The sequence below is a fragment of the Phycodurus eques genome, chromosome 19 (genome assembly GCF_024500275.1).
Source record: "Phycodurus eques isolate BA_2022a chromosome 19, UOR_Pequ_1.1, whole genome shotgun sequence".
Taxonomy (NCBI): domain Eukaryota; kingdom Metazoa; phylum Chordata; class Actinopteri; order Syngnathiformes; family Syngnathidae; genus Phycodurus; species Phycodurus eques.
This window is the reverse complement of record NC_084543.1, coordinates 749,522-771,604: the sequence shown is the minus strand read 5'-3', so window position 1 is coordinate 771,604 and position 22,083 is coordinate 749,522. Positions and strand designations below refer to the sequence as shown.

General features: G+C 44.0%; 1 protein-coding gene across 2 annotated transcripts in view; it reads left to right on the top strand.

Annotated features, from left to right (window-relative positions):
- Window positions 1-158: 158 nt before the first annotated feature.
- abca5 (ATP-binding cassette, sub-family A (ABC1), member 5) overlaps window positions 159-22,083 on the top strand; it is a 29,808-nt gene continuing 7,883 nt past the window's right edge. For both annotated transcript variants that reach the window (XM_061706563.1, XM_061706564.1), the window contains exons 1-28: window positions 159-261; window positions 1,062-1,299; window positions 1,570-1,723; window positions 2,191-2,377; window positions 2,651-2,824; window positions 2,914-3,011; window positions 3,809-4,035; window positions 5,192-5,333; window positions 5,845-6,033; window positions 6,674-6,821; window positions 7,938-8,115; window positions 8,802-8,863; window positions 9,664-9,950; window positions 10,628-10,747; window positions 11,017-11,155; window positions 11,829-11,919; window positions 11,990-12,129; window positions 13,382-13,501; window positions 14,062-14,281; window positions 15,483-15,649; window positions 15,717-15,844; window positions 16,993-17,130; window positions 18,103-18,216; window positions 18,274-18,444; window positions 19,398-19,511; window positions 20,188-20,328; window positions 20,437-20,505; window positions 20,866-20,957. In XM_061706563.1, the coding sequence (XP_061562547.1) occupies window positions 1,610-1,723; window positions 2,191-2,377; window positions 2,651-2,824; window positions 2,914-3,011; window positions 3,809-4,035; window positions 5,192-5,333; window positions 5,845-6,033; window positions 6,674-6,821; window positions 7,938-8,115; window positions 8,802-8,863; window positions 9,664-9,950; window positions 10,628-10,747; window positions 11,017-11,155; window positions 11,829-11,919; window positions 11,990-12,129; window positions 13,382-13,501; window positions 14,062-14,281; window positions 15,483-15,649; window positions 15,717-15,844; window positions 16,993-17,130; window positions 18,103-18,216; window positions 18,274-18,444; window positions 19,398-19,511; window positions 20,188-20,328; window positions 20,437-20,505; window positions 20,866-20,957 (3,770 nt within the window). In that variant the 5' untranslated portion in view covers window positions 159-261; window positions 1,062-1,299; window positions 1,570-1,609. The remainder of the gene's footprint in view (window positions 262-1,061; window positions 1,300-1,569; window positions 1,724-2,190; window positions 2,378-2,650; window positions 2,825-2,913; window positions 3,012-3,808; window positions 4,036-5,191; window positions 5,334-5,844; window positions 6,034-6,673; window positions 6,822-7,937; window positions 8,116-8,801; window positions 8,864-9,663; window positions 9,951-10,627; window positions 10,748-11,016; window positions 11,156-11,828; window positions 11,920-11,989; window positions 12,130-13,381; window positions 13,502-14,061; window positions 14,282-15,482; window positions 15,650-15,716; window positions 15,845-16,992; window positions 17,131-18,102; window positions 18,217-18,273; window positions 18,445-19,397; window positions 19,512-20,187; window positions 20,329-20,436; window positions 20,506-20,865; window positions 20,958-22,083) is intronic.

The window sequence follows — 22,083 nt, the reverse complement described above, 5'->3', positions numbered from 1 at the left end:
CAGGTGTGTTGAGGTGCAGTCGTTGGTGTAGAGAGAGAAAAGCAGCGGAGAGAGGACACAGCCTTGGGGCACCCCGGTGCTGATGCTGCGTGTGGAGGAGGTGGCCTCCCCCAGCCTTACCGGCTGTGTCCTGCCCGTCAGGAAGCTGTAAATCCACTGGCAGATGGCAGGCGAGACGCTGAGCTGGAGAAGCTTGGAGGAGAGGAGTTCGGCGATGATGGTGTTGAACGCAGAGCTGAAGTCCACGAACAGGATCCTCGCGTAGGTACCCGCCCTGTCGAGGTGTTCTAGGATGAAGTGGAGTCCCATGTTGACTGCATCATCCGCAGACCTGTTCGGTCGGTAGGCAAACTGCAGGGGGTCCAGCAGGGGACCTGTGACGCTCTTGAGGTGGTCCAGCACGAGGTGTTCAAAGGACTTCATGACCACTGATGTCAAGGCGACTGGCCTGTAGTCATTTAGTCATTTATGGCATTGTATGTAAAGTAGATTTTTTTTTTATTTCAGTAGAACCTTTGATGTTTTTATTTATTTTGGGCTGCGATTGGCTGGCGACCAGGTGAGGGTGTACCCCGCCTCTCGCCCAGAGTCGGCTGGATAAGCTCCAGCACGCCCGCGACCCGCACGAGGAGAAGCAAGCAGTACGGAGAACGGATGGATTTATTTTAGGATTTAAAAAAAAAAAACTTTTTGTGACGTACAAGTGGTTACTTCAAACGAATGGTGCAAATCTCACTCAGACAAGGAAAAGCTTTGATTGGTCGACGTCGCAGAGATGAAAATAAAGCTGTTGAAAACATGCTTGACCACATTGAAATTAAATAGTATTTAAATTTGATTAAATCGATTTATAGTTTCTTTCAAGCTAATTTTAGTTTTCTACGTTTTCACATTTATGTCATATTTATGACGAAAAGACTATTGACTTCACGAAAATATATTTTTTGAATAAACTTGGAACACTATGATGGCCTTGTGACGTTTAAATCGTATTTTCATCTTATAAAGTCACTTTATGACTTTTTACAAATAAAATTTTTGTGTTCATTTTTCGTCTTTAGGTCGTGTTTATGAAGTAAACGGTCCAGACGATTGAAGGAGGTCTCTGTCAATCATACAAAGGGCAGCTCGGATTGGTCTACGTTGCAATTTTGTGGGCGTGCACTTTTTGACGACAGGAAGTAAGTGACGAACGAAATGGGGATCCGATGCACAATAATAAGTCAACTATAATGTGTGACAAATACAAAACATCCACCTCGCAAAGGTCTTCAGTGCCTTAATAATATTGTGTTCTACGTGAGTATGTTAAATGTTTTCTTTTGTTGTTTTTGTCACCAAAGAGTTTGATTGTCTGGCTGTCGCCTGCTAGCTTGATTGTTGTGTTGTTAGCGCAGTGATGCTAAAAGAAACTGATGATATTATTAGTACAATTATTAAAATTGTATCTACTTTCCTAATATGGATAAAGTATTTAACAGCAACAACATAAGACAGGGCGTCCAGCTTGGCAGCTTGGACAGTATAGGTGTGTGTGTGTGTCCGTGGGTGCGTGCGCGTGCGTCGCAGGTGAGACCAGCAGCGGGCAGACAGCTGCGTTGCGGAAGTCATGGCGGCCAAGCCCGCCGGGGGTGTCAGAGATGCGGCAGTGTGGCAGCAAACCCGAGTTCTCCTGTACAAGAACGTGCTCATCAAGTGGAGGACCAAACAGCAGAGTTTGCAGGTCTGGTTCTCTTCTCACCTTTTTGCTAGAAGGAACTCGTGTGAACCCACAGCAGAGAAGGGGGCTTTGTGACTTCGTTGTGGAACTGTACGAAAAAAGCTTTACACCAGTGAATTCCTTTTAAGAGAACATCCACCTGACGGGCCTTAGTTTACCTGGATTCTAAAATTCTGATTATAGTTGGGTTAGAAGCCCCGACTGAATAAAAATGCTCCAATAAACACATGAGTTGGAATAAAGCGAATGGTATTTCATTCGGTTTCACGGGTTAGGGTTAGGGTTAGCTTCGAAAAGGCTCTGTGTTCAGATCAGATCATCCGTCCGTGACTTATTTGAGCCATCAGTCGAGCCACGACATCTTCCGCTGGGAACGATGCGGAGGAACCGGAGAACTTCTTTGTTGGCTCTTTAAAAAAACTCTTGAATGGTTCCGGAACAATGTTGCGGTTTTCCCTGTGTGCGTTCAGGAAGTGCTCCTCCCGCTGCTCCTGCTGTCTCTGCTGATCCTCATCAGCATGCAAAATCCGCACGTCTCCTACGGCGGCGTCGGCACCGTGGAGCTGGAGAGGGACGACTACGTCTTCAAGGGCCTCGGCTACACGCCCGTCACCGACGTCACCAGCCGCGTCATGGACGAGGTGGCCCGGGAGATGCGTAAGGCGCGCACGCTCGGCCATTCGCGTGCACACGTACATGCATGTAAACATGCCTAAGTATGTACAAGTATTGGTACATGTACACACATGTACCAATAACACACACAAAATCTCACACTAACGCATGCACACACTGACACACCCACACACGCAATCACATGCACGTTTCTCTCTCTCTCACACACGTACTCAATCAGACAAGCACTAGTCTAGTCTCCTCACTCAGGTAGTCACTGACGTAGACACGCGTTTGTTGGTGTTGTGCTGGCAGACCTGCATGACGGTTTGGAGAGGTTCAGCAGCGAGGAGGATCTGGAGAACGCCAGCCTGTACGAGCCGTCCGGCTTCGTGGGCGTGGTGTTCGCCGACGCCTCGGCCACCTCGTACAGCCTCCGCTTCCCCTACGGCCAGCTGCCCCCGCCCGGCGACTTCACCGAGTCCGTCGGTAACGCCGCAGCGGAGGCGGAATTATCATCGGTCCGACGTCATCTCTCTGCATTCATCTGTCTTTTTGCGCTTGGGTTTCCTCCGCAGCCGACTGTCTGAGCGGTTCGGTCAACTGCCGAGCGGCCAACTACTGGTACTCTGGATTCGTCCGCCTCCAGTCGCTAATCGACGCCGCAATCATCCAGGTGAGGAGCTCCCGGACCACATTAGAGCACGCAAGATTGAGTGGACGAAAAAGTCTTGAGCCCATTTTGATTTAAAGCGGTCATTTTATTCAAATTCCAAGACTATCAAACTCTACGAGGGAATTCGTGGAAAGTTGGAAAAAAAAAATCCCTGATACCTGTTTTACCGATTGACAAAAAAGTCTGAAGAATCCATGGCCCAAATTGAATGTTAAAGCAGCCATTTTGGGGCAAATTCCAGGACTGGGCAGGAAAAATAATCGAGATTAATGGACTGTTAAAGTAATTGTTAGGTGCATCCCTTATTCTTTTTGTGCTATGCTAAACTCTGCACCATATATAATATATATAAATATATATATATATGTATATTGTGCAACATTGTTCCGGAACCATTCAAGAGCTTTTTTATATATATATGTGTGTGTGTGTGTGTGTGTGTGTGTGTGTGTGTGTGTGTGTGTGTGTGTGTGTGTGTGTGTGTGTGTGTGAGAGAGAGATAGAAAGAAAAAGAATATCTGTAGTCTACAATGCTGTAACGCCCAGGAGCATCGCCCCAACATGGAACCGGCCAGCGTCCACATAATATCCGGCTATCAAGTCAAGTGTCGCTAGAGACAACCGAAAGGGACAGATTTGAATTGTTACTTTCGTTTCTATGCTAACGAGATAACGTCTGTTTGAAAATTGCACTCGCTTGTATACATTCAAACTTCAGCTTGAAGCTGACGTTGTTAAAGTGCTCTATAAATAGAGTTGTCGTCGAATGTCTGCATCGTTTGCGTGGCGGTGTGCAGGTGCGGACCAAGCGCTCGGTGTGGAGCGAGATGGACGTGAGTGTGGTGATGATGGGCCAGCCGGGCTCGGTGGAGGTGCAGAAGTTCCCCCACGCCCTCATTTCCATCTACCTGGTCCTGGCCTTCACGCCATTCGTCACCTTCCTCATCGTCAACGTGGCGGCCGAGAAGGAGCGCCGCATCAAAGACACCATGACCATGATGGGTCTCTACGACTCTGCATTCTGGTAAACGGGAGGACCGGGACTGTCCTCTCATTGGGCCTCATATTCACTAATAAATGGGCGGAAATGTTATCAAGAAATGAATAGTGTTTGCCCACTGAAACGCTCTCATAATTTCAAAAGAATGCAGATCATGTTAAGTTGTATTAAAAGCTTCATGCAGCACCTTCAACAATGGGGGCGAGAGCTCTTACTCAAATACAATGAATTACACTTGTGAAACTGGAGAAAAAAAGTCCTGTTACCCGCTGTAGTTTAGGTAGATAAAGGTCTCACATTTGAGTAAAATGATCTTTTGAAAAAGATTTCATTTTCACGGACCCTTACCACTGACCACTAGGGGTCCACGCAAGCCTGCTTGAGAAGCAGTGATTTAGGACATTAGTGAACCCCTGAACAAAATGCTGGTTTGAGTTATCGCCCAAAATCATTGTTTTTATAAATGACAGTCGTTGCATCTTGGGTTAAATGCGTGTTTAAGGTTTTTTCCAAACCTGATCCTGCATTATCTGTGCCAACGCACCATCTGAGGAGGTTCTGAATGAGTTGCAGAGTACGAACGAAAACTGTATACAAACATATTCAGTATCAGATTGGTGCATCAAACGTGCGTACGCACCATTTAGGCGCAAATCGGCACGTACGCACAGTTAGTGAATGAGGCCCATTGTTTTTTGTCTATGTTCGGACCTGACCGATTGAATCGGCTGGCCTATATTAACCCCTTTTCAAATTGGAAAAAACCTGCCGATTTCTTTGCCAGTTTTTGTACACATTTAGATGTTACAGCATAAGATAAATAATGACTTTCAAACAAACATTCCAAAAAGTATTGGCAAAAAAATTGCAGATTTTGTCCGATTTTTCTCTCCTTTGTAAATACTGAAGGACAAAATTTCAGAAAAGTGTCAAATGTTCTGTCTGTGATTCATATCTTCATTGCTGGAAGTGTTCAGGGAACCCAAAAAGTTATTTTATTCATGTTATATTTTTTTAATTAATAGGCCAATTAATCGGTTATGAGAATTTTATCCTGCCAAGTATCAGGATCGGCTTCAAAACAATTAATATCGGTCGGGCCTCGTCGACACGTGACATTTGCTGGCGCCCGGTCGTCTGTCGTCTTCTTTGAAGCGTCACCCGCTCGCTGTGCTTCCAGGATGTCGTGGGGCCTGCTGTACGCCGTCCTGGTGAGCGCCATGTCCGTCCTGATCTCTGTCATCGCCACGTGCACGGCCCTCTTCCCCGATAGCAACTTCTTCGTCGTCTTCTCCCTCGTCTTCCTCTACGGGATTTCTTCGGTGAGTGCCCCATACAGTCGACCGCCGTTTGCCTCGGGCCGTGCGTTACAGATACACCCGCAATCCGGGAAAAACTGCCATACAAAGAGTTTTACTCCTCCCACGTGCTTTAAACTCATTATTAAAATAAACTTTTGCAAAGTAAACGCACACAAATTGAAAGCACAGAATACTGTATGTAACACAGTGAACCCCCACTAGGTGCGGGGATTGGGACCTAGTCCTACAGTGAAGAGCGAAAATCACGATTCATTGATGACCCCCCCCCCCCCCATAAAACATAGTCAACATACTTCCTTGATGGCACCAAAGTACTCCTTTTATTAAATGAAGCTCCCCAACTCACTTCAACATAGTTCCTTGGCACCAAGATTTCTCAAGATGGCGCCCAAAGGAATACTTTTACGGCCTTAGGTTGACTGGCCGTACTGAGAACGTTGGGGGGAGATGACTGTACCTGTTTCATTGTTAACATAACTCAACCCCTCAACGTCCGTCTTTCCACACACAGATCTTCTTCTCCTTCATGCTGACGCCGTTATTCAAGAAGCCAAAGCTTGCCAGCACGGTGGGCTCCATGTTGACGGTGGTCTTCGGATGCCTGTCGCTCCTCACAGTCCTGATGAAGGATTTCCCTCAGCCGCTGGTCTGGATCCTCTGCCTGCTCTCCCCCACGGCCTTCTCCATTGGCATCGCACAGGTCGCACATGCAAATTGCGCCAGATGTGGTACCGTCCGTTCTCAAAAACAGTTTCTGTGTTTACAGGCGCTTTTTTTTAACGTTTTCTTTTCCTCAAATCATATTATACAGTCCCAAAATAAAAATACAGGAAGCTGTTTCAAAATGGACTTGAATATAACGGAAGTCCGTGTTTATACAGAGCAACAGTATTTTAGGGCTGGGGCTATCGAATATTTTTCTACTTAATATACTATTCTCCTGATCATCCCATGGATTGTTTGAGTATTTGCATAAAAATGGCTTTTGCATTACGAAACAACAATATCAATACAAAATATGCATGTGAAGTGGGTGCAAGTATTATTTTTGTCCTCTTGGAGTTGCCATCTTCCTGTTTTACCCTGCAGTTTTTGTGACTTTGAATGTGTTTGGTGTCAAAAGGCGGGGTCTGGTGAGTGACGTGCGAGTCAGCGAATGAGAGTTAGTGGCTGTTGTTTGCTCAGGTTACCGGCTGGCTGTTAACTGGCTAACTGTTAGCCAGTCTGCGTGTTTAAGGCTTGGGCATCATTTGTGCATTCAGCCTGTAGCCGCGTCCAAATAGTTATTTCTGAGCGCGCACACTTAAAAGGCAAGTGTGACGCGTGTCATGTGATCTCAGGTGGTGTACCTGGAGGCGCAAGGAGATGGCGCTGTCTTCTCCTCCCTGGCTAGCGGACCTCACCCGCTCTACGTGCCGCTGCTCATGCTGCTTTTGGACTGCGTTCTGTATCTACTGCTGGCCGTCTACTTGGACCAGGTGCTGCCAGGTGAGCGCTCGTCTTCACCGCGTGGGGGACTCCAGTCAGACTCAAGTCGCCAGTTTTAGGACTTAGGACTTGCTTGGCTACATCTGAAAGACTCGACGTGACTTGATCTCGACGACTTGACACGCCTTGTCTGTTTACAGTTGAAAATGTGCATTTTCAAGCCTGTGTGCCATTTGTTTTTGAATTAAAATATGTATTTTTTCTGTGCCCGCTCCAAAGATGATTGCATTTGCTTTTAAGGATTAGGTTTTCATTTGCAACTAGCTCACCGATAGCTGGTCAAACATAAACTAACCTGCGTGTTGTTGCATGTAATTGAAAAGACCAATTAGGAGACAATACGAAGACTGAGATGGATTAAGATTTCTAGTTGCAGCAATCCATTTTTCTGAATGGACACCCCTGCTCTAGATTGTACTGTATTACTTTTATTGAACCGTAAAAACGTGGTGAGATTTTCAAGGAAGAAGCGGGTTGCCACAAAGAGAGCAAGTGTGTGAGAATAAAGGAGTGTGTGGATATTTTGTGAGGTTGCCCTGCCCCAGTCGCCGACTGTACCGGGCACACTTCGTTCATCGCTCGCGTACGACAGATTGCGCACTTCACTATCTCAACCACAGATATGTAGAAAAGTTCTAAATACAGTTAAGTATTGTTGTCAAACAATATATACTGTATTTGTATGGTTTGGCGGCGGCCAGCTACGTTTCGCTCAAGCTCAAAACCTGGGTATCTATTTTGAGTGTGAGAGAAAGCTCATGCGTTTTTGAATCGCCGCAGAATCAAGAGCTGACTGTTGGCCACTCATGGAAAGTAGTTGCCCACCCCCGCACACTGCATGACAATTCAGCTGGGTGTGCAGCTGACTGTTAGAAAATGTGAATGTGTGAGTACAGCTAGCACAAGTACAGAAGTGGCTAATGTGCGAATACATGTGCGGCAAGATTGTATGATATTAACCCATGGAACGAGCTGACTTGACTTTTGCCTCTTTTTTTTTTGTTTTTTTTCTCACAAACTTGGGACGTGCTTAAAACTTGAAAGTTAAGACCTGAGCCTTATTTGTGACTTCCTCCCACCTCTGGTCTTTATCCCCGCTGGCAAAATCTGTCGCAGGCGAGTTTGGGATGAGGAGGTCCTTGCTGTACTTCCTGAAGCCGTCCTATTGGTCCAAGCGCACCAAGCGCTACATGGAAGTGAGCTCGGTGTACGACGCCGAGGTGAACGGCGCTCATGCCGGCGCGGAGTCGGTGGAGCCGGTTTCGCCCGAGTTCCGAGGCAGAGAGGCCATCCGGTAAATCGGCTCGGTTCCGGATCCCATTTTATCCTGAGAAGTGTGGATGGGGGCGATGTTGTTGTTCTGCTGATTAGGGATGGGCGCTTAATATTTTTTATCAATTGTTTTATCAGTAACATCTCTTTTAGCGGCTTCTGTAGTTCTAAGCAGAAAAGAGAAGAGCTAGTTTACAAAAGCACCGTCAGTGTTGCCAAATTAGTCATTTGGTTGCTATATTGAGCCACTTTTTCAAATACTGTAGCAACTTAAAAAAAAAAAAAAAGGTGGGGGGGAAGCAGCTCGCAACTTAAATTCAAAAGACAGGAAATACTTTGACATTATCCGTCAAGAAAAAAACAAAAAACATTTGTTCTATTACTGTGGAGACTGCTGCTTGGGGGGTTTAAAAAAACAACAAAAAACTTGCATGTTTGGCATTGGTGAAATAAAGCAAATCCCACAAGGGCAAAACAACTGAGCTTAAATTGTTTGTTTTTTATCATTGTCATTTGCTTTTTCTATAACCAAATAGAAGGGAAAAAAAGTGTTTTTTAAATTGGTTAACGGAAGAAAGAAAACCTGTTAAATTAATTTGAAAGCCCTACTGCTGATACAGAACATGATTAAAACCTTTGATCTTCACTCCGCTCTCTTTTTCTACGTCGTATGTTTCTGGATGCGTCTCACTGGCGCCCTCATGGCAGCATCAACAACATCAGCAAGGCGTACAAAGACAAGGACAACAACACCGTGGAGGCGCTCAGAGGTGCTCTACACATTCACATAGCACACACATACACAGTACAGTGCTTAAGTGCCCCAAATGAGCAGTTTTTCCAGTTATGAGCGGCACCTTGTGTGTGTGTGTGTGTGCGAGCTGAAATTCACCTACTTGCCCCTTAAGGCACACCATATAACTCATGAATACTACAGAATGTACACAGTAATTTCACTATTTTCTTGCATTATGTTTGCATAAAATAGTGCTATTTTTCTTTATTAACTTTTTTTTTTTTAGATCAGCCAGGTCACATGCGATAATACTGTAATATTCAAAACGGTCCTTTTCATTCAAAAGAAAAAAAAATAGGTACTGAAAGAAAACATTTCCATTTTGACACGTTAAAATAAATAATTGAATAAAACAAAAGAAGACTCCTGTCATAAATCTAGAACAAATATGTCAGCAGGGGCTTAAAACATTTTTCTTTTTAAATATAAACAGAAAGAAATACAGCAAAAATAAAGGCAGTATTTGTTGTTAATTATACCCAAACATATAGGAATGCTGCTAAATTAGCAACATTTACACAGTCAACATCGCACTTCCTGTATTGTGCTCTTATTCTGAAACTCAAAGCGTACGACTTGTGGTAGCCAAAATAGCTTCCGTAGCGGTCGATACGCGCAACTTTTACTAATAAACATCACGAGTAATGGCTAATGCTAACGGCACTTCTGGTATACTTGTGTGTCGCTACTCACTTCCAATTGACTTCAAGTCACTGTACCGACTGTAGTTTGTGGATCAAATTGTAACATGGCAATGTGCATTTCCGTCTCCAGGTCTGACCTTTGACATTTACGAGGGCCAGATCACGGCTCTGCTGGGCCACAGCGGCGCCGGTAAGTCCACTCTGATGAACGTCCTGTGCGGCATCTGCCCCCCCACCGCCGGCTCGGCCTCCGTTTACGGCTCCCCGGTGGGCGAGATCGCCGACGGGCCCGAGATGAAGCGACTGGTGGGCGTCTGCCCGCAGTTCAACATCATCTTCGACGTCCTCACCGTGGAGGAGCACCTCAGGATCTTCGCCGCCATTAAAAGGATCCCGTCGGCAGACGTAGACACTGAGGTAACGACGGCGCACTTCGTCATATCACGATTATCATCAACAAAATCATCTCGATTATCAGAAAGGCTGCACTAAAACAGTTAGCCTAGGCCAGCGGTAGACCAAGTACCATCTTAAAAACTAACATTTATATTCTTTGGCTTTCAGCTCAGGAGGAGACTTGCATTGGTTCAGTGGTTGTTTTTATTATTTTTAACATCGCCGTTAATCTATTTTAATTAGCCCTTTGTTTAATTGTTTTTACAAGTTTTGTTTTTATACAATGTACAGCACTTTTTGTGTGCAGTTGTGGTTGTTTTAAAGTGCTCTATAGAAAAGTTGGGTATGCGTATGTAACCCACTGTAGCATTATGCACAGTTAACATTAAGACTGCGCATTAATATAGGACAAAAAAACCCCAACAAACTGTACAGTACTTTATTAGAGGCTTTGTTATTCATTGTTCTTTCAATTAAGTAAAAAAAGCATATTTATGTATTTTAGCACAGAGACACTACAATATGTACAGTATTTTCTATACATTGTTTTGCTTGCAATTTTTTGTGTATGTTCAAATATATTAACAATGTGATAAAACAATATCAAGAAGTGCTTCGAACGTATCCCGTGCGAGATGATGGCGGGGGTGGATGGTGGTGGGGGTCCACTACTAAAAGTTTCATCCCTCCTCCAAAAGGTGTCCAAAGTGCTGAAGGATCTGGACTTGAAGAAGATCATGACAGCTCAGGCCAAGAATCTGAGTGGAGGCCAGAAGAGGAAGCTGGCAGTGGGCATTGCCATCCTGGGAGACCCCAAGGTACCGCCACGAGGCCCTTCTCCTTCCATCCAAAATTATCCATCTTCACGTCATTGGTCTGAAAATTATTTGTTTACTACAACTAATGTATATTTTTTCATGTATTTAGTGTATGCCAGCAACATATAGTGACATTTTTGTTGAGTAGTGTGCCATGAGAATTTTCAGATCTCAAATATTGGCTCAATAAAGGTTTGGAAACACTGCTTTGAAAGTTTGTTGCTGGTTTCAGTTTGCAACAGGTTGATGGTGGCGATGATGTTTTTCAGATCCTGCTCCTGGACGAGCCCACGGCGGGCATGGACCCTTACTCCCGACATCAGGTGTGGTCGCTCCTGAAGAGTCGCAGGGCCGGCCGAGTGCTGCTCCTCAGCACGCACTACATGGACGAGGCCGACATCCTCGCCGGTGTGCACACGCAAACGCACACACGCACACAGATAGATAGACCAGGTCATTAGTAGACGAGGTAAACAAAAAGTTAAAAATATGTATCTGAAGTAACTAAAATACTTTATTTGAATAATACTTTTTTTTTTGTTTTATGGTTTATATTTTTTTAATTATAATGAACTTGCCTATTATTGAATTTCATTTTGTAATATATTGTTCATGTAAAATTTTCTAGTTTAAGAAAATAATGGTGGTATTTCTTTCTATCAGTTATAATTAAATAGGCTATTAATTAAAATAAGTTGTATGTATATATAATATTTGTATTACTAATATTTATTTTATTGACAATAAGTCACTAAAGGAGTTAAATTGCATCTTAAAAACCGCTGGCAAGATTTGAATATTGCCTCACTTCACTAATGTACTTCTGTCAGACAAATATACAAAAAGTAATTTATTTATTTATTTTTTACTGCAGACTCCCCCGTTAACATTATTTCTAAAGATATTATAATTTTAAAATAAATGAAAAACTGATAATTTATTACACCAAATATTACAGGATAATTTGGGGCCTTTTTGAGTTTATCCTTTTTGGAGACTACCGTGAATGATCTCGAGATGTTCTTGCGATTCGTGGTGGAGCGTCAAAGGCCGAATGGTCTCTGCTGTGGTGTGTGTCCAGATCGCAAAGCGGTGATCTCCCAAGGCCGGCTCAAATGCGTGGGCTCGTCCATGTACCTCAAGACCAAGTGCGGCGTGGGCTATCATCTCAGGTACTTGGCGCTTACGTCGCCTCCGCTCGGTCACTTCCCAGTTGCACGCTGCTTCGTTTCCCCCCGACAGGATGTCCGTCAGCGAACGCTGCGATTGTCAGAAAATATACTCGCTGGTCCAGCAGCACGTTCCCAAGGCCGAGCTGACTCGGCAGCAGGAGGCGGAGCTAACCTTCACGCTGCCTTTCGAGAGCAGGGACAGGTTTGCAGGTACAGTGGACCGTCCGTGTATTCGCACTTCGGCACCCGTGGATTCACCTATTCGCAAATGTTTTTTGTTTTGTTTTGTGGTTGTGGGGACCAACCCCAAAAATGCTTAATGGCGGTATATCCCTGCTTATTCAAGAATTTTGGGGCGTTTAAACAAAATGAATAATAAAATAATAATTTTTTTAAGTGACTTGGACTCAGATTAAAAAAATGTGGTCTGGACATCCTGAATAAAATCATAACAGAATGACATAATTAAATATAATATAAACTATAATTGCTGCAATTCACTTCATGTGCTGCTCCTTCTGGTATGCCCACCTTGGCCACCGGTGGCAGTATAATACAGTCATACCAACAAACGAAGAAAATCACCACTCCTCTCAGTGACTGACTAGGGTGCAATAATATTGGAATGATGGCTCGTATCTTGAAAAATTTAGGTTAGTTAGGTCACTCGTATCTCGAGGCACTGCTGCATGCCAAATGAATTTTCCACATACCCCAGTGTTTTTAATGAAGAAAATTTGCAATATATTTTTTAAAAATGTAATAAAAGATTGAAAAGAATCTGGTTGGATAAAGTGTAATATCCGTCCATCCGTCCATCCATCCATTTTCTGTACCGCTTATCCTCACTAGTAATTACCTGTAAATACTGTAGTACAATGTACAGGGACAAAGCCCTGCCGCACTTTGGAACAATGTTTTTGCATCTTCGAAGTTTGTTGAAGTGGTTAGGGTTAGGGTTAGCTTGGGGAGCTTCATGTAGTTCTTGGCAACCTTTTTATGGCATTTATAGACAATTATTAAACTTTTAAGGAGGGCGTCACTTACGTGTGTATTTTTTTTCATGGCAGGGTTTGCTCCCTCTGCTGTAATTGCCTAGAGATGCCACAAGATGATGGCAAAGCACGAGCACACTGCCTCTTTCTTTTTTTCTTTTAACTTTCAAAGACATGCTGCTGAGCCTGGGAGCTCCCTGCACTTTTTGTTCGAATTTAAACAACGGTGTCTATTGTGTAAAATAAAAACAACCCAAAAAATGTTGCAAATCTTAAAAGCATTTAAACAAAGTTAAGTCTGGGAGTTTGTATTATTCAAAATTTTGATGGCAATCTTTTTCCCTTTTACTGCAAATTAATATCTGCTCCAAATATCAGTTATCGGCCTCCTTGACTAGAAATAAGCGGTACTGGTATGGACCTTGAAAAGTACATATTGGTGTATCTCCACTTTCCTGTTTCGCTAGGTTTGTTCTCGGAGCTCGACTCTCGACCCAACCTGGGCCTGGTCAACTATGGCGTTTCCATGACGACGCTGGAGGACGTCTTTCTGCGTCTCGAGGCGGAGGCTGAAGTGGACCAATCAGGTAAGAGCGTCGCCAAAGCGGACGACAAACCAGAACATCTGCTAGTGCATAAAAACTAAAACACCAGGTTTTTTTTTTTTTATTTTTATTCTCCACAAAAATCTGATATCCGATTTTAATTGGTACCCCCGCCTATCCATATCCTTGGAATCTAGCGGAATTGTCAATGTAATGTACTAGTACTCTTGTTGTCCTCACTAGTAGGGCAACTTTGGCATGCTCATAGGACAACTACATGTTACCACTGAGTCAAAACTCCTCTAGTTGACAATTGCCCTGACAATAGACTTACTAGTGATGTTATCAAATTCTACTATTTTTTTTTTTTTCTATTCGTACTAGTGAGGTCAAAAAGGCCTTACTAGAGCTACTAGTGGGAAATTTGGTGCTACTCTAGGAGTCCAGGAGGCTACTATTGTGTGACAAATGCCATTGTATCAGTGCGCCCAAGTTGTTCTGTGATGTTATAAATTTCTACCAGTTAAGATCTCCCGCAGATACAACTAGTGCAGTTTCTCTCACAACTAACGTGTAGTTGTTGTACTCTGATCCGGCAAAAGACTACAGCGTGTTCCACCGGGAGCCGGCAGAGGACGAGAGTGCGGTGGCCGGTGGCAACGGCGGCGGCTGCTATGATGATGACGCGGACCGGCGGCTGCTGACCTTCTCGGACAAGTCTGAGGTGGCGCGAGGCGGAGCCCTGTGGCGCCAGCAGTTCAGCTCGCTGGCCTGGCTCCACTTGCTCAACTTGTGGCGCGAGAAGAAGGCCTTCATTTACGTGTGAGTTGCGTCGAGTCAAGTGCAGTGCCGCTCATTTCAATCCAGTGCCACCAGCACAACACTTAGCCTCACTTCTTACATTTCTTCTACTCTACCACTTTACCACCACTACTATGCTACCTTTAACCACTACTACTACTACAGTATACTTTATTTTCAGTTGCACATGATTAGAATGTGGTCAATTTATGAAATCTTACCTCTTTTTCTTCAAAATCATCAGATGTATCTTAAACACATTTTAATCATGTGCGATCGATGTACATGCATCAAAGTCTTTCTCAAAGCACTTTTTTTCTACTATAACCACCTCCACTAAAACTACTAGTACCACTACTACTACAAATACTACCACCCCTTCTAACATTACCACTACTACAACTATCTCCAGCACTACTATCACCACTACTACTACTGCCACTAATACCCCACTACTATATCTAGCAACACAACTATTACCACCACAACTACTACTACCACCTGTACCACTACTTCTGCTAACAGTATCACTACTAACATTGTTACTACTAGTACTATGAGTAATACTACGACAACTTACAACTACTACCACCACTAAAATTATTCGTACTACTACCACCATCACGACTAACATTGTTACAACTAGTGCTACTACTATGACTACTACGACATCTAGCACTACAACTATTATTACTACTACTATGACTACCACTAAAACTAATTTCACCACTAGTACAATTTTGACCACTACCACCACCACCATTCAGACCATTACTACTACCACTACGGATATTATTACCGCCACCACTACTACTACAATTACTGCTAGTACGACTGCTGTTTGTGTAGATTGTCAGTCATTGGGTTCCATGCTAATTTGCAAAAGTTGAATTGAGTCAACTGGACTCCTCTTTGTTGTCATTGTGAACAACCAGAAAAGAGAATTCCAGTTGCCTCCGTTTCAACATTTGCAGATAATCAATCAATCTTTATGGGTAGAGTGAATTTCATGCACAAGATGAGCAAAAAAGTGCATTTTTCTTTCAATAAATAAAGAAAGCTACTGAAAACAGTATCACATACACATGGATTTGAGCATGTCAGTTATGTACTGGGGTGCGAGCGAGGCTGTATAAATCTTTATAAACCAGGTTTTGATGGGATTACAACTTGTGCTGCTACTTGTACTCTTACTAATGAGAGCATATTCGTTTCCTGTCAGTGCGGCCTTGGTGCTGGTGTTTGTAGCCGCCTTGCTCGTCCTGTCTGTGACCACCGGGAACATCCAGATTCACTCGCCAGGACGCCAGTTCCTGCCCATCTACCTCCTCGGCAGGAACCAGCCTCCTCGCAGATACGCCACCAGCCTCCTGGTTCTCAACTCCACAGGTGACGCGCCCCTGGAGGAGGCGCTGAATTTTTTTCTGCTCTCACTTCGTGTTTAACGTTCCCGCAGGTTCGGATATTTCCGACTTCATCCGTAACCTGGAGGGGCAGGACATCGCGGTGGAAGTGATGAAGCAGAGCGACTACATGGAGGCGGCTCCTCACAGCGCCGCCATCAACGTGACGGGATCCAGCAAGGTCACTAAAGGATGCCGCGCACCCACCGCTACACGGCCAACGCGACTGAATTGACGCGCGGTGGGTGGGCAGGGTTCTGCAAATAGTTTTCATGAACGGCTGGCCGTGTGCCGTTGCAAATTTGGAACGCACGTCACAGCGTCGCAGTTGTAACGGCCGATCAAAAATGCCATGTCGTATCACGTGACTTTTAACAACAAAAATGACATTTTCGGCTACTGAGCGAGATCGAGGAAGGCGGGACTACCAAAGGGGTGGGTGGGCGCAGGCCCCAGGAGTGCAACCAAGAGAGATGTGAAAACCCACCCCATTATTCCGGTTAATAGGGTCCCCGACTGGCAACCATTATCCCTGCACCGTGACTGTGTGTGGTGGGGTGTAGTGCATTCAAATTGCAGAAACTGGGGGGGGGGGGGGGCGAAACGAAACGGGCACAGGGCAATAATGACCCGCCACCGTCACCCAGGCCGACCAGCACCCCAAAGGATATGCGAATGCATGTAGTGCATTAAAAATCTGCGGCCGCAGTGCCGGGACACGTGGCCAAGTGTCCTCCCCAGCCAGACCCCGCCCTTCCCCCACAGACGGGTTTATGATGCATTAAAAGTTGCCTTAAATTGACAGTTGTCTTAGATTGGTCTTCAACGTAATGCAGAGTGTGCTAGTTTAAAGTAAAAAAAAGAGATGAAATGTTTTTTAAAATTTGAAATCAAACCAGTTGGCAGAAAATATGGTTGCAATTTATTATTTCGGGGAATCAGAAATCAGAACTAATTCTCATCAGCGGTAGTCATAGATGTAAACTTATCATGGATATGTCGTAGTTTGTCGATATCGGAATGTTTTTGTTTGGCAAAACCTTTCTATCATCTACTTGTACAGTAATAAGAATACAAGAGTCCCTCTTTTATTGCGGGTTTTACGTTCCCCCCGCGATAGACGAAAAACCGCAAAGTGGCGACAATTTATTCTTTATGTGACCCAAAGATTCAAGCTTAATGTGGATCACGATTATTTTCCGGTTATGTCCAGTCGAGACGCGTTGCTGGGTGTGCGGCGGACCTTTATCACCAACATGTCCAGAACGGGGAGTCAGTTGTTGGTTTGTTTTCCAGTCGGATGAATAAGGGGAGTGCGTTTTGTTGCAGGGCTTCAGGTACAGCGTGGCGTTCAACAGCACCACCGTCCACTCCTTACCAATGACCGTCAACATCCTCAGCAATGCTCTACTCAGAGGTCTGAACGGCACCGGCCAGATCCGAACTCGGACCAAACCCTTTGACTATGTGAGTTTCGACAGGGTCTGAGGCAGCGGTGGCGGCGCCATTTTGACCGTTGCCACGTCTGGCTTTTGATAGTACATTCAATGAAACCTCGTTGCAAAAGAGTATGTTTCGATGTGGCCCTGTTAAATGGTAGTTGACCGCATTTCACTTCGTTATTTTACATTTCAGCCTCCTATTTTTCACTTTGCACTCCTAGCCATCCAGTGGTAGTCTTTTAATGAGTGAGGAATGTGCTCTTAGACCTGCTGCATGTCCAAAGTGCCCTAAGACAAGTTCTGTTGTGGTTTGGTGATTACAAAATTGAACTGAACCGACCTGAAATGGTCTGGCCCATCGAGGGCCACTTTGTAGCAGATGTCCAAGTCCGGACATTAATGCTAATTTCCATTGACTTTGTCATTATGTTAGAGCATTAAGTTTCCGGACTTTTATGAGATGAAATGATATGGGTTGCTTGAAAATGTTTATTATTTAGTTGCATGTGTCAGTTTAATGGTACATTTCAACTGAGATGGCAAAGAGCTTGAAGAAAGCACGCTGTGCCTCTTATTCAGAGAACTGTTCGCCATTTATTGATTTAACCTTTATTTATCCAGGTAAGGCAATTGGGAACAGATTCCGATTTGCAATTCCGACCTGGTTATCTGCCAAACTGCACTGTTGGGATGTAACGTTCATTTAAGATGAAATCAGACATGTTTGCTTACAACAGAAACAAAATTCACGTTTAAAAGAACCAACCATTTGGACCATTCTTGGTGTTTATTCGGGGCCCTTTTCTTCAGTTTTAGGAGCCACTGCCAACTGTTACGGTTTGGCCCCGGCATGGTACTGCATTCACAGTTAAAAATGTTTTTGTGATGTCAGAGCTTCTCAGGGAGAATTTTCTACCCCAGAAAAACTCGTACTGACAAGCAGCCAGTGATGATTTCCAGACGTGGTCACGTAACGTCATTTTCTTGTGTCCAATAGCAAATCCCGGACTCCACGACCTACGTGCTGGTCTTCATCGAGGCCATCTTGCTGGGGATGCTGGCGACCGGCATGCCGGCCTACTTTGCAATGGAGCACACGCGGGACCGAGAGGTAAACGCCAAAGAATTCCTTGTGTTATCCCGTCCTAACACGTTGCGTACTCCTCAGCTGAAGTGCCGCTCGACGTTGCGCGTGTCCGGGCTGCTCCCGTCGGCCTACTGGTGCGGCCAGGCGGCCGTGGACGTGCCCTTCTACTACCTCGTCCTGTCCTGCATGACCGTCATCCTCTTCTCCTTCCACACGGGCGACTTGCTCTCCTCTGGAAAGCTGACCGCTGTGGTCTGTGCCGCCTTCTCACGCCATAAGCACACACAAATACAAGTGCACACCGACCGAAGCCCCGTTTATTGTGGGGCGGAACCACCCGCAATATGTGGAAATCCGCAATGTAAAGAGACCAGATCGAAACGTTTCCTCAACCCTCCCGCATGCTTTAGACAAAAAGAGTCAAGCTCAGTTAATTTATTTGAAAAGCTCATTAAATCGAGAGTATTAAATACTGTAACGAAGTGGTTAATTAAGACAGTGATCTGCAGAATAGGTTAAAAATAATTGAGAAGACTTTGCTGAATTATTTGATTAGAGCGGCTGAAAGGGAAATTTTAATGAAAAAGAGCAGATTTTTTTTTCCTTCTCTCTGCTCCTTTTCATTACAATTTGTGTTTTAGGTGTTCTTTTGTGTTTTTTACCCTTGTACGCATGTCTGCTTTTTTCTTCTATGTAATGAAATGAAATTAGATTAAAACGAATTTAAACTTACTAAAACACTTTTTCGGATGATTTGATAACATCGCTTTGAGAAAAGGCAAAGATTCTCTCACACAGCTTTCCAAGTAAGAGGCAAAGCATGTGTGCTTCACGCTGTTTATTTGTCAGTCTGTTTGTCTTGTGACAAGACAAAAGAGAATCAGACATTATATATTTATCACCAAAATGTTCAACCAAACCATATATATGTCTAACAAAAGTTCGCTAGTTAGCCATAGTGAACCCTCGCAGAATATAGTTTTTTTTGGGGGGGGTGGGGGGGACTGTCCTATTCACTGTTTTATGCTCAGGCCAAAGTAATAAAAGTGCAGTGAACGCCCACTATTTAAAAATATTTTAACGCCTAAAATGTTAAGGTGAATGTTCGTAAGTAACTTTCAAAATCTGTGATATAGCGGAGGTGCGAAAGATGATCTGTGATGTAGCGTGGGAACACTGTGTTGATTTCTCTGTCTGGCTCTCAGGTGGTGTGTACCGTCGGCTTTGCTCCGGCCGTAATCCTCTTCACGTACGTCTGCTCCTTCGGCTTCGCTCGGGTCCAAAGCAACAAGGACTTCTTTTCTGTCATCTCCATGATGGTAAGCAACATCTAGCTGACAAAAAAAATAATTTACAGTGCCGAGAAAATAGTTTTTGACCCCCAAGTCCAGACTTAAACCCAATTGAAATGCTGTTTGTGGTATGATGTTAAATGGGCAGTTGGTGCTCGAAAATCCTTGAAAACCTTACATGGCCTGTTTTATCAGGTGTAAAAATAACATGTAAGCACTCAAACATGGTGGTAGTAGTGTGATGCTCTGGAGCTGCTTTTCCACTTCAGGACCTGGACCACTTCCTGTAATGTCCTGTTTGTGTCCTCAAACGCTCTAGTTTTATGCAGCAAAACAATAAACTGAAACGTACCAGCAAATCCACCTCAGAATGCCTAAACAAACAAAAAAAAGATTTTTCAAGTGGCCGAATCAAAGTCCAATTGGGATGCTGTGAAATCACTGTAAACAGGCAAGTCATGCTTCAAAACCTTTGAAAACCTTCCAAAAAGTTAGTTGTGCAGCCTGTTCCATCTAGTCTGGGGCTGCATTGTTACTTCAGGATCTGCACCACTTGCTGTTCTATCAATGAATTCTGTTGTCTGTGGCCTCAAACTCTCTTGGTTGATGCAGAAAACTGCAAATACAGTTATACAGATATATACCACCGAACTGTGCGTCTTGGTTTCGACTGGGCTCACCACATGGATGCTGTGTCTCGCAGGTGTGTGTGGTTTCGGTCTCGCTGGTTCACCTTCCACTGGTGGGCGGCAACCCGGCAGTGACCGCAGGAGTGTTGCACGACGCCCTGTGCATCCTCAACCCGCTCTACCCGCTCATGGGCTGCCTCAATTCCATCACCAAGGTATTAGTACAGTAGTGCCTTGACTCATGAGTACCCCAACTTAATAGTTTCTGGAGTTATGAGCCATCGCTTGGGTGATTATTTATTTATTTATTTTTTGCTGCCCAGGACACCTTCCGCTCATCTGCCTATGATAGGAACATCTACCACAGCAACCTGCTCTTCGCTGTTTTTGCTGTAAGTCAACAAGTGAAATTCTAGCATCATCCTCCTCCTCCAAAGCAGGAGTGGGAAAACTTTGCGCTTGAGGACCACATTCGATTTTTAAACTGACAAATGAGCCAGTTTTTTAGTAGATGATGATAATGGGGGAAAAAAACAAAAGCAAAACTGCAATGTAAGGTATGGCAAATAGTTTAGTCTAATAACGATTTGATCCTTATAAAGGTTTTGTATTTATAATATTGAATTATATCAAAATATCCTGATTTACTTCCTTGCTCCATGTGTGCCGTGGCCGCGGTTTTGCCGCCCCTGAGCCGCAGCTGGTTGAAGCGAAGGAAGTGAAGCGTGCTGGTGTGTGTTTTGTGTGCTCAGCCTTACCTGCAGTGCATCGTGCTGACGTTGGCGCTGCGCTGGTTGGAGGGCCGTCAGGGCGGCAGGACCTTCAGGACGGGTCGCTTGTGCAGGTCAGCGTCACTGTTGCACATTTGCTCGGGGATTCTCATCATTTTCCATTTGGTAAAATGTTTTCATGCACCCCTGGAAATGTAGTGCACAATTCTCCCTAAAAAGTGAAAACACAATACAGTCGTGGGATGCATTCCAAGCCCACCCGCAATCAATAAATATCCATTATATCAAGATGTTGGTTTATTTATTTTTTTTATATAGTTTTACCCCCCTCTTTAAACACAAACATATTGAAACACACATTCTAAGCACACTGTGAGCATATTTCAACTCATAAAGTTCACACACAAAACAAAAGAGAATTAAACATTTGAACACCAAAATGTCTGCTTGCTTGATGCTGGCATATAATGTGGACAGATGGAGGGAAATTAGCATAGCCATTACGCTAATTCTGGACCTTCAAATAACAACTACTACTTTAGCACAGACGGAGCAGTGACACATACAAACAGCATATTACAATACTCACATGTATGTATATTCTCTCTGGGACGTGTGATTTGTTGTTTTATGACCAGGCCAAAGTGATACATATATTACGTCATAATAGTAATAAAAGTATTTCTTAAAAGCATACTCATAAAACTATTACTTTAGCCTGCTAATAAAACATTTCCCACAGATTCAAAGTCAGAAAAATATTACTTTGGCACCATCTTGTGGCATTTTGACGTTAAGGAACTACATTGAAGTTAGTTGAGGAGTTTAATTTAGATAGACGTGATGCTTTACAGCCACCTTTTTGATTCTGTCAATTATAAAGGCTTTTTTTTTGGGTGAGGGGAGGGGGTGGCGACACTTCCTTGCAGAAAATGGTGTCCCCAAAAGGTTTATAATTGCCTGTAGATGCCACGAGATGGCAGCAAAACACTACTTTTGTCCAAATGAAAACCCTCAACTAACTTCAACATAGTTCCTTGGCACTAAGATGCTGCCAATGTGATACTTTTATATTAGACAGCACTTGTGTGCATCCATGATTAGCGAATGGCAAATATGCAGCAGTTGTACTGCTGCATATTTGAAAAAAAAAAAAAAAAAACATTAAATAAAAAAATTCCCGCTATATAGGGGCAAGAACGATGAATCGCAATATAAAAAGGGAATGCTGCAATAGCA